Source organism: Coptis chinensis, chromosome 8 (genome assembly GCF_015680905.1).
Source record: "Coptis chinensis isolate HL-2020 chromosome 8, ASM1568090v1, whole genome shotgun sequence".
Taxonomy (NCBI): domain Eukaryota; kingdom Viridiplantae; phylum Streptophyta; class Magnoliopsida; order Ranunculales; family Ranunculaceae; genus Coptis; species Coptis chinensis.
In genome coordinates, this window is record NC_141463.1 from 38,101,068 (window position 1) to 38,115,950 (window position 14,883).

A 14,883-nucleotide genomic window follows, 5' to 3' on the forward strand; every position below is an offset into this window, starting at 1 on the left:
AGCTCCTCAGAGCGTCCTGCCGCATGAGAGCGTGTTTAGCCTCTGAGGGCGTGGTGCTCCTGAGAGCGTTCTCGCTGAGCTGATCCTAGAAGTATAGGTCCTCAACTTAGCGAGACTCGGAGAGGCGATAAGCCTGTAAGCTCCTGAGAGCGTCCTGCTCGCATGAGAGCGTGTTTAGCCTCTGAGGGCGTGGTGCTCATCTGAGGCGTTCTCGCTGAGCTGATCCTAGAAGTATAGGTCCTCAACTTAGCGAGACTCGGAGAGGCGATAAGCCTGTAAGCTCCTGAGAGCGTCCTGCTCGCATGAGAGCGTGTTTAGCCTCTCGGTGGCGTGGAGTGCTCTCGAGCGTTCTCGCCGAGTGATCCTAGAAGTATAGGTCCTCAACTTAGCGAGACTTCGAGAGGCGATAAGCCCCTGTAAGCTCCCGAGCGCCCCCGCCGCATGAGAGCGTGTTTAGCCCCTGAGGGCGTGGTGCTCCTGAGAGCGTTCTCGCTGAGCTGATCCTAGAAGTATAGGTCCTCAACTTAGCGAGACTCGGAGAGGCGATAAGCCTGTAAGCTCCTGAGAGCGTCCTGCTCGCATGAGAGCGTGTTTAGCCCCTGAGGGCGTGGTGCTCCTGAGAGCGTTCTCGCTGAGCTGATCCTAGAAGTATAGGTCCTCAACTTAGCGAGACTCGGAGAGGCGATAAGCCTGTAAGCTCCTGAGAGCGTCCTGCTCGTATGAGAGCGTGTTTAGCCTCGAGGCGCTCGCTCCCGAGGCGCCCCGCCTTCGTATGAGAGCGTGTCTCGGTATGGAGCTTGCTGTGTGAGAGGTATGGTTTGGAGATGTGAGTAGATCCGCCATTTATGATAATAATCTTGAGTTTCTTTCATATGAACTTTGTAGTGCCTGGGAACAGGAATTACAATGCGTAATACAACTATTGGTAAAATTGCTTTAGCAAGTATGTGTTCCATGGTCGTGGCAGCAACTTTCCTTCTTGGGTTTTAATCCAATACGCGCCGTTACCAACGACGCGTTCCACTATGTAAGGGCCTTCCCACGTTGGTGCTAGCTTAGCGTCATCTTGAGTTTTCTTCAAAACGAGATCCCCCGGTTGAAAAGACCGTGGATGTACTCGTTTGTTGTAAGATCTCTTGAGGACCTGTTGGTAGGATGCCACCCTGATGGCTGCTAGGTCGCGCCGTTCCTCGAGGAGGTCGATCTCTCGAGCTAGAACTGAGTCATTAAGGCCTGATTCGACAAGTTCAGATCGGGTTGTCGTGATTGTCAGCTCGGTGGGGATGACGGCTTCTGTGTCATAGCACAGGGAAAATGGTGACTCGCCGGTGCTTGAGCGAGCTGTAGTGCGATGAGCCCATAGTATGTTCTCCAGCTGATTTGGCCACTGGCTCTTGTTCTTTTCAATTTTCTTCTTCAAATTCTCCGAACGGCTTTGTTGCCGGCCTCGCTTGTCCATTGCTTTGAGCGCATCTTGTGGTGTAGAGAATGCATGAACGATCTTCCATTTGGCCGTAAACTCTTTGATCGTTTTTCCCTTGAACGGGAGCCATTGTCCATCACCGTGTATGTGGTAAGCCAAACCGGGTGATGATATGAGTCCAAATGAAATTTCGACGCGGTGATTCTTTGACGTGTGCTAATGGAATTGCTTCAACCCACTTAGTGAAGTAGTGTGGCAACAAGGGACTAAGCGGAAGCCGGCTTCTTTCTTCGAGGGGATGAATGGTCCCATAATGTCCATGCCCCACATGTGGAACGCCAAGGGCTCGCGATGTTAATCAATTCGCGAGCCCCACATGTGGGAAGTCGGTCAGATGATGTTGTGACCAAATGTTTGGCATTTGACACACTGAGGAGGACATACGCTTTAGCATCAATCTGCATAACGAGGCCGAAGTACCCTTGGGAGATCGCTTTGTGGGCTAATGATCGACCTCCAAAGATGGTTGCCGCGACTCTCCTTCGCGGAATTTCAAAAAAAAATTAGCCGGCCTTGCTCGATCGATACATCTCAAATGAGGTCCCCCCCGCTGGATTTATGGAATAATCTGCCGCGTTCACCAAACAATAGCTACATGCTTGGTGTGGAACCTTCTTGGCTTTGGTGCGCGCTCATCCGGGTGTGCCGCATCGATGTACTTGATAATAGGTCGTGATCCAGGTTTGGCTCGTCTGATCTTCAGAGAGTGGGAACAGGTCGCTAATTGTCAAGACTTGGTCCGCTTGGTAAGCTGGTCGATCGACTACTTCGATAATCAGTTGTCTAGGGACACAGTTTGGTGTCTGAGTGGCTAGATATGCTAAGCTATCTGCATGGCGGTTTTCTTCGCGCAAAAAATGGTGTATCGTAGCTCTGCTAAAAGACGGAAGTAAGTTATTAACAACTTGAAGGTACTTAGAAAGGTTACCTTCGCTGGTAGTGTACTCTTTTGTAACCTGGCGAACGACCAGTTGCGAGTCACTAAAGATTTAGATCTCCTTTACTCCGAAATGGATCGCCGCTACAAGATTCCCATTATTAGTGCTTCAGATTCTCCGCTTCGTTGTTGGACGCTATGGAAGTCTATAACTAACCGCCTTCTCTACCATAGCTCCCTCGGGGAGACTAAAACGATTCCCATACCATCGCCTCCGTGGTTCTTTGGAACCATCGACGAGAGACCGTGACCGTTTTGCATGCTCGCTTTCTTGGTGCGCGACTGCTTCAAGCCTCCCAATTAGGGTCGCCGACCGAAATCTGCTAGGAAGTCCGCAGAACGACCGACCCTTCTGCGATATGCGCGGGACGAAGTCCATGTGGTGCTCGCCCAGCTCTTCGGCCCATATTGCCATCCTAGTAGTCTTGTTTTCTTTGTGAAGAATCCTCTTCAAAGGGAGATCGCTGAGTACTGTGATTGGATGAGCCTGGAAATACGGTCGGAATTTTCTTGCCGAGTATAACAAAGCAAGGACCGCTCTTTCTATGTAGGAGTAGTTCTTCTCGGCTGGAGTGAGTGTCTTGCTTGTGAAGTAGATCGACTTTTATGAATTGTGCTCGTCCTTGAATAGGACCGAACTGATGGCTTAAATCGGATACCGCCGGATAGAGCCCCGTGAGTTTCTCCGTCTGTTGGTTTAGCTAGGACGGGAGGTGTTGTGAGGTACTCCTTAAGGGTGGCGAATGCTTGGTGGCATTGATCGTTCCATGAGAATTGCTCGCCTTTCTTTAGTATCTGTAGGAACGGTCGGCACTTATCGGATGCTCTTGATATGAACCGGTTGAGTGCCGCGACCATGCCTGACAACTTCTGTATCTGTTTCTTTGTTTGCGGGTCGGGCATGTCTAAGAACGCCCGAATCTGATCTGGATTTGCTTCGATACCTCTTTGCGAGACCTGATATCCGAGAAATTTTCCGGAGGACGCTCCGAAAAGACACTTCTCTGGGTTCAGCTTCATTCCGGTTCGTCGTAGTCTGGAGAACGCTTGCTCGAGGTGAGTAAGGTGGTCGCCTGCTTTCTTGCTTTTGACAACCATATCGTCGATGTAGACCTCCATGGTGTCCCCTAACATGTCCTGGAACATGTTAGTTACTAGCCGCTGATAGGTCGCTCCTGCGTTCTTTAGTCCGAACGGGAGAACGTTGTAACAATAAATTCCTTGCTCAGTGATGAACGATGTCTTCTCCTGATCTTCTTCAGCTAGTGGTATCTGATTGTACCCACTATACGCGTCCATGAATGATAACAGCTCGTGTCCGCAGGTCTGGTCAACAAGTTGGTCGATTCTGGGCAGTGGGAAGCTGTCCTTTGGAGTTTCTTGGTTGACGTTGGTGAAGTCGACGCACAGGCGGACTGTACCATTCTTTTTTGGAACGGCCACTATGTTTGCGACCCACTCTGGGTAGTCAACCTTGCGGATGAACCCTACTTGTTTGAGCTTATCAACCTCATCGTTGACTGCTTTTTGAAAGCGTAAAGACAATCTTCTAGGTCGCTATCGAACTGGTTTGGCACCAGGGTTGACGTTTAACCGGTGGCATGCAACAGTAGGGTCTATACCAGGCACATCGATATACGACCAAGCGAACACATCTTTATTCATGGACAGGAAATTTACAAGATGAGCCTTAAGCGTGGGGTCGAGGTTAGCCCCGACGTAGACGAGTTTGGGGTCGTCTTCTGTTCCCAGGTTCACTTGCTATTTTTCTGGAGCCGGTGCTTGGTCTTGTGCGTTTTGAGCGTTCTCTGGAGGATTACTCTTTGCGACTTCGGTGTTGGTTCATTTGGCCTATTTGGAGTAGCCGGAGGAACTGAACGCCCACCGTGGTCACGACAACGTGGTCGGCAATCGCTGTTGTTGTGACAACAAGAACTGGGGTAGTTCCCTGCCATTCTTTTGGTTGGAGGGGAGGTGGTGGTGGTATCACGAGACTTTGCTTGTTCGTGATGCTTTCCAATGGGGCGACCTCCAGGATTTGTACTGTTGGTACGCCTGCTGCTTTGGTAGTGGTCGAGATCGGGGCTGGTGAGTGGAAATTCTTGTTGGAGCCCCCAGCGTTCTGTTTTGTTGCGCTAGCTCTCACCTCAGCCACTAAGTCTTTGGCCATTGTATAGCTGGTAGGCTCGTTGCTGACGGAGATGGGAGGTTCCGTGGTCTTGTTTGCTGCGATGATATGGTTACAATGATGGACCTCGAGCTGGTTGCTTCGAAGTTCCATCATTCCCTTTGGGCTAGGAAAACGGATGACTTGGTGCAACGTGGACGGTACGGCCTGCATCTGATGTATCCACCGTCGTCCTAGAATGGCGTTGTAGGACGACTTGGTATCTAGGACGCTGAAGCGCGTGTTAAAGCTGACTTTGTCTTCCCGGGATCCCACTGAGACTAGGAGGATGATGTCTCCTATTGGATCGCCCCGAGCCGCGTTGAATCGAAGAGGGTGCAATGGGGTCTATGAAGACCGACTTTGGTAAGTTCATCTCTTGGATCGTGTGGTAGAACAAAATATCACAAGAGCTGCCGGGGTCGATCAAAACTCGCTTGACGGTCCAGTCACTGATCTTGACGTGGACCACGAGTGCATCGTTATGCGGGAGGCAGACCTTGTTGAGGTCGGCCTCTGAGAAGGTGATGTCTCCCCGTTCTACACGAACTGCACGGGCTGCAGCGGCTTGTGAAGAGAAATTGTATACTTCATGGAGGGCACCGACGCGCCTTCTTTTTTCCCGTGAACTTGAGACGGAATCATCTTGGAGAGTGATCATGTGGATGGTTCTGTCGTGCTCGCGACCTCTTGACGGCTGACGGCGATCTTGACGGACGCGTTCTCTGGAACGTCCTCGGCTGTGAGGGCGGCTTTGAGGCCTCGTAACGCTCCCGGGTGGGGACTCCGCCGCGATTCGGGCGGCCATCGGTTTGTGGCGCAGGTCGCCGTCCGGTATATTGGTGTACTGCTTGATGTGCCCAGCATCGACCAGATCCTGCAAATAATGTTTGAGCCCCCAGCATACGTCGGTCTCGTGGCAATTGGCGCGGTGAAAAGCCTTGATAGGGCTGGGTCCGGGCGATCTGTTGGTCGCTTTTTATCTCGGTCGATAGAATGCATTTCGCTTGATCTTTTCTAGTATGTAACTAGGAGATCTGGTGAGCACGGCTAATTCCGATCATTTCTTGGTTTGGGTCTGGAGGGTTGCCCTTGTTGTCGGGGTCGTTTCCTAGAGGATGATGCTACCTCGTAAACCTCTCCCTCTTCTGTTTCTTCTTCTTCTTCTCGTTTCTGCTTTAGCAAAGCCTCTTGCAGCTTGATGTATTTATCCACTCGAGCGTACAGCTCGGCCAACATTTTGGGTTGGTCTTTTAAGAGCGACCTGGTTAGGTCGGTGTGTTCTTGGTGCGGCAGCGGTTGTGGAAAGCCATCGCGGCAAATGATTCCTTGAGGCCGTTTTCCATGTCCAAGAGTTCTGTTTTGAACCGGCTTAAGAAGGAGCTGTAGGTTTCCTCCTTGCCCAGAGCGAGCTGGAAGAGTGAATTGAGATCACCCTTCTGGCCTCATTGTAATAATCATCGCTCGCGAACGTGTCGGTAAGTCGTTCAAAGCTTCTTATGGAGTCTCGCTCGAGGGAGAAGAACCAATCGAGTGGGCCGTCCTTTAAGCTTGCTGGAAAGAGCCTGCATCGGAGATGGTCGAACTCTGGCGCGCTGTAGAGTGCAAGGCTTTGAGCATATCGTGCTATATGCTGGCCTGGGCATGTGCGACCGTCATACAGTGGGAACCGTGGTTGGACAAAGTCTGGAGGGGAGACCTTGTGAAGTACTTCAGCAGCAAATGGAGATGCGCGATAGGTTTTCAGCATTTTCTGCACTATCTGGGTGGAATCTTTCTTGACCGCATTCTTGTCGAGCCTTTGGTTTAGCTCGGTGATCTGTTGACTGACGTTGATGACGTCGTCTTCTGCGGTGCCAGCTAGTGGGCTCTGTGTATCAACTTGTGCACGTAATGTGACGTTTTCTTGCCTGAGTTGGGCAATTTGTTCATTCATTGTTCCTAGCTGGCTTGCCAAAGTGTGGAATTGAGCTTCGAGGCTTGCCATGCTTCGTGGGCTTGAGAATCTTTTGTTTTGATTTTTGGCTACTGATTGTAAAGTGGTTTGGTTTCTCAAGTAATCGAGACCACAGACGGCGCCAATGTAAAGGTGTGATGTGATATTCCCTTACAAACGATCCGGGACCGGTATGGATGGATGGGTGAGACCGAAGTTCGGCTTTGAGAGCTTAACCGCCACGATCTCACTCTGGGTTCTTGGGGTCAAAGTGGAATCAGGTCTGACGTAGTTCATAGGAGAGGTATTTATAGAGATTGAAAGTGTATCCTAACCCTCCACGTGTAAAGGATGTCACCAACGTGGGGTGTGGATCATGGGAGCTCGCGGAGAAATATCTACATAGGTCTCTTTTTGATGATGATGAGGAGTGGCAGTCGGGCAAGTAGCTTTATGGCGCGGGGGCTGATCGGGATGATGAGTGCAAGTATACCTTCACCATGATTGCTTATGGATAGGGGTGCGTGTCATCGCCTCGGGCGAAGTTCGCATGATGTTGCGATCTGTCCTGTGGCGCGATGTTAGCTCATGGATGCGACCTGAGACCATAGGTCGGTGTATTAGTTCCACCATGTTAAGCGCGTGCTGGATAGAGAATGTCACTCCCCTATAATGGTAATGTGTGAAAGGTTTAGTTGAGCCATCCCAGTATAATAGGACACAAAAAATGAGGTTAGTGACATTTCTTCTAGAGAATTACAAAAAACACAATGATCTACATGAACGTTTTTTAATTGGTGATTGTATTACACTGATCTTTAAGGCATTTCCAAGTGGACTCGAGATCTCTACAACCGGGTACAGAGATCATCTCTGTAACCGTGTTATCTCGCCGTTGATCCGAGTCCGAGATGTGTGTGTGTGCCTCGATACCTGTGTGTGTGCTCTGAGATGTGTGTGTGTGCGCCGAGATACGAGATGTGTGTGTGTGGTACAGAGATCAATCTCTGTACCCGGTTATAGAGGAACCGGTCTCTTTCCAAGTAAAGTTTGTAAAATCAGGTGGGGTCGGGTGGGGTCAGTTTTGATTTCTGATATACCTACCAACCATTTAGATAGTTTTTGTGTAGATTTTAAGGTTTCAACTCTTATACCATATTGAAGATGAGCATCCAACTTAAAACCCAATTGGTGATAAGTTAAAACCCAAGTGGAGTGGTCCTATGATTTATATATTTGATTGCAAGGCTTTAGACACACGATTGTGGGATTATATCTCAACACGCCCCCTTATGTGTGACGAAATTTTGAACTTAACACGTGAACGATTTTTAAACGGGTGATATGGAGTAACATGGGCTAGGGGTGTGCATAAAACCGAACTGACAAAACTAATCAAACCGAACTAAACCGGTCGGTTTCGGGTCGATTATGCTTATTAGTCGGTTCAGTTCGGTTAAGTATAAGTGAAAACGGATAGAGTCGGTTTAGTCCCAAACCTGACCCGAACCGACTCGCCATATATAGAATATACATGTTTTATTGATTTAATTTAAAAATATGTGAAAACTAGTCGGTTCGGGTATCGGTTATGCTGAAAATTAGTTCAGTTTGGTTCGATTCAATTAGTATAACACAACCGATTTGATTCGGTTTCAGGGAAGTATAAATTGATAGGGTTGATTTAGTCCCAAACCTGACCTGAACCGACCCGTGCACACCCCTAACTAGCATGGGCCTTTGGCTAGAGAAATAGCCCACTCTAATACCATCAAAGACCATAAATACTGAGTAGTTGAGAATGCTCCCAGGCACCCACGTCAGCCCCCCCTTTTTTCTCTGAGACTGACACATCAGATTTTACAATAATTCGGCATAAAAAAAATAAATCTACGCCCTTTTTTTTTTCCAGATTTCAATTGTTCTTAACCCAAAATAGATAAAAACCAAAACCCCTATTTCCATACTCTCTTTTCAATTGTACAAAACACCAACTCTTCAAACCCTCCATTAATCAAGTAAATCAAACTATTGCAATAACCTTACCAACATTATTGAAGTTTCAAGTCTCTCACACACAAAAAATCATGAAACACGTGCTATGGTTAATTTCATTCACTGCCGAGTCGAAATCTCCATAAACAAAACACCTAAAAGCAGCTTTTGGATGGGCAGCAAGAGATAACACTGGTGTTCTCTATCCCTTCCACTTCTCCAGAAGGTATATTTTTATTTATTTATCTCTTTGCTTTTTGAATTTATGTTCTCTTTTTTGTTTGTTATTGATAACTTCATCTTCACTAGAAAAAAAATTACAAAGGAAAACAAAATTTTAGTGAAGGAAACTTTTGAAGATTTTTTTTTTGGTAATCTGTTCGTTTGTGATATTTGCGGATAGATGACGATATTTTGTACTATGATTCTAACAACTAACACCGAATGACTGAATACGTAGTCAGCATATCATAGCCTTCAGGATTGTGTTTTAACATTTCTGCTATCATTAAATTGTGGTTAATTTAGAGCGGCAGTAATTGACCATGTTGCTCATTTAGGCACAATCCCGGCAATGGCTTTTATGCTATAGGGCTGGATCCAACAGTCATGTTATGTGATAAAGTGACTATCTTTTTTATTAATCAAAATGAAGTTAAATTATAGCCACTGTTCATTTGATGGTCGAATTGTTTGTTATATAGGAATACTGGAAAAGATGATGTAGCCTTCAAAGTGTTGTTCTGTGGGATCTGTCATTCCGATCTTCACAGCATTAAGAACGAATGGGGCATGTCTCGGTACCCTATGGTCCCTGGGTAAGTTATTTTCCTTTCTTTCATGCTTTTGTCATTCTCAGCTCTCACTCTTATTAAGAACATATATGGCACAATATATTTTAACGTTGTGTCTGTTAAACAAACATTATATGATATGACATCAACTAAATATGATTTTTACTGGTCAAAGTAATTAAGTATTGAAAATAGTAAGATGGTGTTTGAATCCTTTATGGTCTATTGTGCAGGCATGAGATTGTAGGCATTGTGACAGAGGTGGGGAACAAGGTAACCAAATTCAAAGTTGGGGACAAGGTTGGTGTAGGATGCTTGGGTGGGGCTTGCCATTCCTGTGATAATTGCAATAAAAGTCTTGAAAATTATTGTCCCAAGATGATTTTCACCTATGGTGGGTTATACTATGATGGAACCATGACATATGGTGGATATTCTGATTCCATGGATGCCAATGAGCACTATGTGGTGTTGATTCCAAACAACCTGCCACTTGATGCAAGTGCTCCTCTATTATGTGCTGGAATTATAGTATACAGCCAACTGAAATATTACGGACTTAGTGAACCTGGGATGCATGTGGGTGTTGTCGGACTAGGTGGTCTCTGGCATGTTGCTGTGAAGTTTGCAAAGGCTTTTGGTGCTAAGGTTACTGTAATCAGCACCTCCCTTGCTAAGAAGAAGGAAGAAACTGAGCATCTTGGTGCAAACTCATTTTTGGTCAGTCGAGATCAGGAGCAAATGCAGGTAATGAAGTATGATCACATAGAGTAGTTATTTGTTGACATGTTGCATGTACTCCTCACTCGAAACAATATGAATTAAAGCATATAGTTCAGGAGTGGTCCTAAATTTTCAAACAATAGATGCCAAGCAAGCAACAACTCCATGTTCAACATATAAAGAAGCACCATTTTCAAGTCTGGATAGCTAAGGAGGGTGGTGGATTCTGATCATTCCTATTTTCATGTGCAACAGACGCAGGTGATATGGGGTGGCTTTTTGTTAAAGCTTTCAAGTCTAATGATCCTGAATCCTTCATCAATGGCTTTGTCAAGAGGTTAGTCTGTTTTTCTCTCCTTCTATTTATGTCTAGAATTCATGAAAACACAGGTTAATGATTTCAAATGTTGTTGGCATTTGATTGAAGATAAATGGCAACTAAAAGTGATGCTGGTATGCACTCACAGCTTTGCTTTAGCATTGCCCTGTACAAATAATAGAAATAGTTTATATAATTATTCAAAGCTGAATTTTTATCCTATTGAACATTGTTGTTAGTAGAAAAAAGGTGAGTCATTGCCAACCTTTTCATTAGTCTAATAATAGGAAGCTACATGAAGGTTCTTTTGATTTCCAGTCATAAAAGAGTAGATTAGTTCTGTTTAGGAAATATGAAAACAGAGTAAGACTTGGTTTGGCACTCATTTGCAAATTTGAGCAGCTAGAATCTCATTTGAGATTGTCTTTTCCTGCAGAGAGTAATATGTTTAGCCTGATTACTTCTCAAATTTCTGCCACAAAAACGGGAGTGGAAGGCATCATTATTGCTGACATTGACCCTGTGATTGAAGATTTTTGTGAAACTCAAGCAGGTGGACCGTTTGAAAGATTTGAAGTACGGAGAAACAGGTACATCCGAAATAACGCATATGCATATTTTACATATTTTTCATTTTTGGTTTGTATCCCAGAAGTATTACTTATTTAAGTTTTGAAATTTAGAGTACACAAATGCTTATAGGTTTTTTTTACACACATGATAAACATTCTAACAAAATAATATATTGAATAGTCTAAACTTATGCGTCATAGAAGAATTATGATGTCTGCAAGTACAAAAAACAACCACAGAGAAGAAGTGCTAAAAGAGTATTCCCAGTGGTATGTTTCAGCTTTTTGCAACGTAACGTAGATGGTTGGGTCGGTTGCAGCGGTTGCAGTTGAAGGTTAACTTTTGCATATTGTGTTCTACCCCTATTCCCATAACTGTTACCTACCACAGGTTGCTTACAAACAGGACATGGTCGTTGCTAGGGCAGTTGCGATCTTCCTTTAAAGGCCTTATATTTCATGTCAAAGAGTGACCGTTTCGCTCGATTTGTAAACACCCTATGTGCTTCTCCAATTAACTTAAAAGCAGCACGCACCATGCAAGTTTGTTTTTTTTTTTTTTTTTTTTTTTTTTTTTTGGATGGAGCGGGGAGGGCAAGCTTCTGATCGCTTCTTAATGGATGCCTCATTTGACGTCACTTCAACTTGAAGGATACCATACCAATCCATATCATTACCCACAACCTTTTGTTCAGCAGAACAGTGTACATCACAGACTGTCATTATTTGGGAGATGCCATCTAGATACACCCATACCCTTTGCTTAGTATAAGCGCGTTAAGTAATCCCTCAAGATTTATTATGACTTCAGGTACCCCATGTTGTTTCTCAAGTCCTAATATGTAACCTTTTCCCGGTCCTTTTCCTATATAATGTTTCCATATAGCCATGAGTGTTGATATTCCCCTTTTGATGTTCCATTGTTTGACTTATACCCACCCACTGAACGTGTGTTGCTATAGGTTGCGCCAAGTAATGTTCATGTGACGTGATACGAAATGTGGGCTGCTACTATCTGAATACAATTATGGTAAGTTACAAGTTCTTTGCATGTTATCCAATAGTTATTGGGAAATTGTACTTCGTGTGTGTGTGTGTGTATATATATATATATATATATATATATATATATATATATATATATATATATATATAATCTCAGAGTGTAGTTGCCTCAACCTGTTTTCATTCATGCCCACATTTATGTTGCTTGCTCAACACCTCACTAGGACTTCCCATAAATAATTACTAAAGTTATGGTCAAACAAATAGGAAAAATAATGACTCCGTCGGGTTTAGTTGTTTTATTGGAGCATCACCAGGTTTGCTTATTCACAATCATGCACTAAGATCAAACGCTGCTTAACTTTGCAAAGAAAATTTTAGTTTAAGAATATTAGCTGTTTTTTAACTTAGATAATTTAAGATAGCTTTTCAATAGTATTTATGTGTGACTAGCTCAAGCTTATATCTAGATAGCTATTCGCAATTGGTAATCGTGGGTGACAGCAAAAGCACTAACCTTTACACCTAAAGCCATATAATAATTAGATCAAATAAAATCCATATTGTTCTAGATTATGAGAAACAAAGCTACAAGTGTTGCCCCTTTACTTGGATGCAAAAGAACATCTTCTCTTCCTCCATTAATTTTGTATGATTAAGGATATGGTTAGCTGTACTTAAATATTTTTAATCCTATTGATTCACAATGATCACCCTTTGATGTTAGACTCTAGAAAATAGTTTCGGGATCTCATTGAATGTGATCTCTCGAGGCAAAAACATAATTTTCAATTATTATTAGCTATACCCCGCCATTTTTTATTGCACTATCATACTGTTATTAGAGTACTACAAATTTTGGATTTATGTGAATCACATTTATTTTTGCTTAGATGTATAGAGTGATCATTCTTAGCTTTGTTTGGCAGTTTTGGACTGATAATTTGGTACAGTGGTCCCGTCGTGGGACATACTTGGCCACAGTTCTCAGGCAGGGTGCTGTTGTTTGGGGTGGTGCAACTACCTTTAAATGTCTCATGCGTTATCCCCATCCTCAGGTTAGAAAAAATTGCTATCCCCCCAACACCGCCACACACACACACACCTTCTTTAATTCTTTGGTTTTCTTTTGCTCACATCAATTCTGATGGGAATAATACAGGTTAAGCTCATTGATTTCTCTCCTAGAGAGAAATTCTTGGTCACATATAGCAGTCACGAACCAAGCAATTCTTGCGATTCACATGTGAGCATATGCCACTTTCATTTCGTCCTATATTGATTGGCATATCGAGTTATTTCACATTTGATATCTTTCTTGATGTAAAAGGCTGAAGAATGGAAACTACTATGATGAGATCCAATATTGGATTGAAGTTCAAATGCTCAGCATAGCTTCCGATTGATCTTCTCAAGCTCATTTGGTGTAGCATATATGCTAAATATCAAAAGGCTTTTGGTTCAGCCCTACGTGTCCAATAATAGCATTGCTTCCCGTATTAAAGGTAAAGAGGCATTAGAAATTATGACTCTATTGTATGTAATATTGTTAAGTTTTTCTTATAGGATCCATTAATGTTATTCCTCTTACAGGAAAGCTAGACTTTGTAACCTTCAGCAAGTACTTCATCATTGGTTAGAGTCTTCTTCTTTTTATTTTATTTTTTATTTTATTTTTTATTACCACTTCTCTTTTCATGTGTTCTAAGTATCATTGACACCAAATTTATCTCCTTCATTCTACAAAAATTATAAGTGGCCAGTGGATTGTGAAATATCTTAGTGGGTTGTTTCTCAATAGTCATATCAGTATAGATGTTATAATTATTTTAGAGGTGTGTTAGCCACGGCAAATCAGGTAGAAGAAAGGTTCTACAATACAACGACACAGCCGATGAGCTTGATTCCACAAACTTTATTTATGCTTGAGTTGATTATTGAACCCAGCTATTTCCTGCTTTGGATATAGGATCAAGCTGAAGGGACAAACTTAAGAACCATTGTCACAAGTAGTTCGCGGATGGGTTCGGATATTGAAGCCCAATTTGTAACTGTAACTCAGTTAAAGGAGATGAATACGACATAAGGTGAAAATGCACCTAAGGTATTACATTTTCCATGTCCTAGCTATTCAAGTACGACATAAACAGTCATTCAATAAACATTCTAGATATTTGTTAAATAATGTTTCATTCTATGTTTTCTGTTTGAGTAGGCAAGGAAAACATACACAATATCTAAACAGCGAGAAAGATGGACAGAGGAAGAGCATAAGAAGTTTCTCGAAGCTCTGAAACTATATGGTCGAGCTTGGCGTCGAATAGAAGGTAGCATTTGATATGAGCTGATAATCTCTGGAAGCTTTGTTCCGCGTCCATACCATATCTCTAAATTTGTTTTTCTTGACTTTGCAGAGCACGTGGGTACCAAAACTGTTATTTAGATTCAAAGTCATGCCAAAAAAATTATCTCTAAGATTTATTGCCCCTTCTTACTGTACATGTTTCTACCATAGATATTTTAAGTAAGTTGATATGATGTTTATGACCTGTGAACATTTTTATATTAGGCAGATATTTATGGGTGGTATATATGAGTTCTCATTACTTAGTTTGATGCTATTGATCTAGGTGGTCAGAGAATATGACGTCACACAGTGAAGGATATCCATCTATTTCAGGTTAGCTGTCCAAGGTAAGATGTTTAAGATCAACGATCTTTATGCAGAGGTCACAAAGTTTCATTCCCCCTAAAGGCTATGGATCTTCTTAATTTACTTCTGTAGTCGTTTGACCAAAGAAGATCCCTGATTTATTTTTGTTGAACACTAAAATACCAATGTGTAACAAGAAACTGGCGACCAAATATGACGTCAAACATGACACTTTAACAACTACTAATATATTTTTTTTTTTTTGCTTATAACAAAATATCCAATCGCTAATGGAACTA

General features: G+C 43.4%; 1 protein-coding gene across 1 annotated transcript; it reads left to right on the plus strand.

Annotated features, from left to right (window-relative positions):
• The first annotated feature begins 6,716 nt into the window (after window positions 1-6,716).
• On the plus strand, window positions 6,717-10,086 carry LOC147481399 (putative mannitol dehydrogenase). The gene is made up of 5 exons (XM_086578924.1): window positions 6,717-6,728; window positions 7,148-7,181; window positions 8,684-8,744; window positions 9,223-9,336; window positions 9,546-10,086. The coding sequence occupies exons 1-5, from the start codon at window positions 6,717-6,719 to the stop codon at window positions 10,084-10,086; spliced, it is 762 nt and encodes a 253-aa protein (XP_086435050.1).
• Window positions 10,087-14,883: the final 4,797 nt, after the last annotated feature.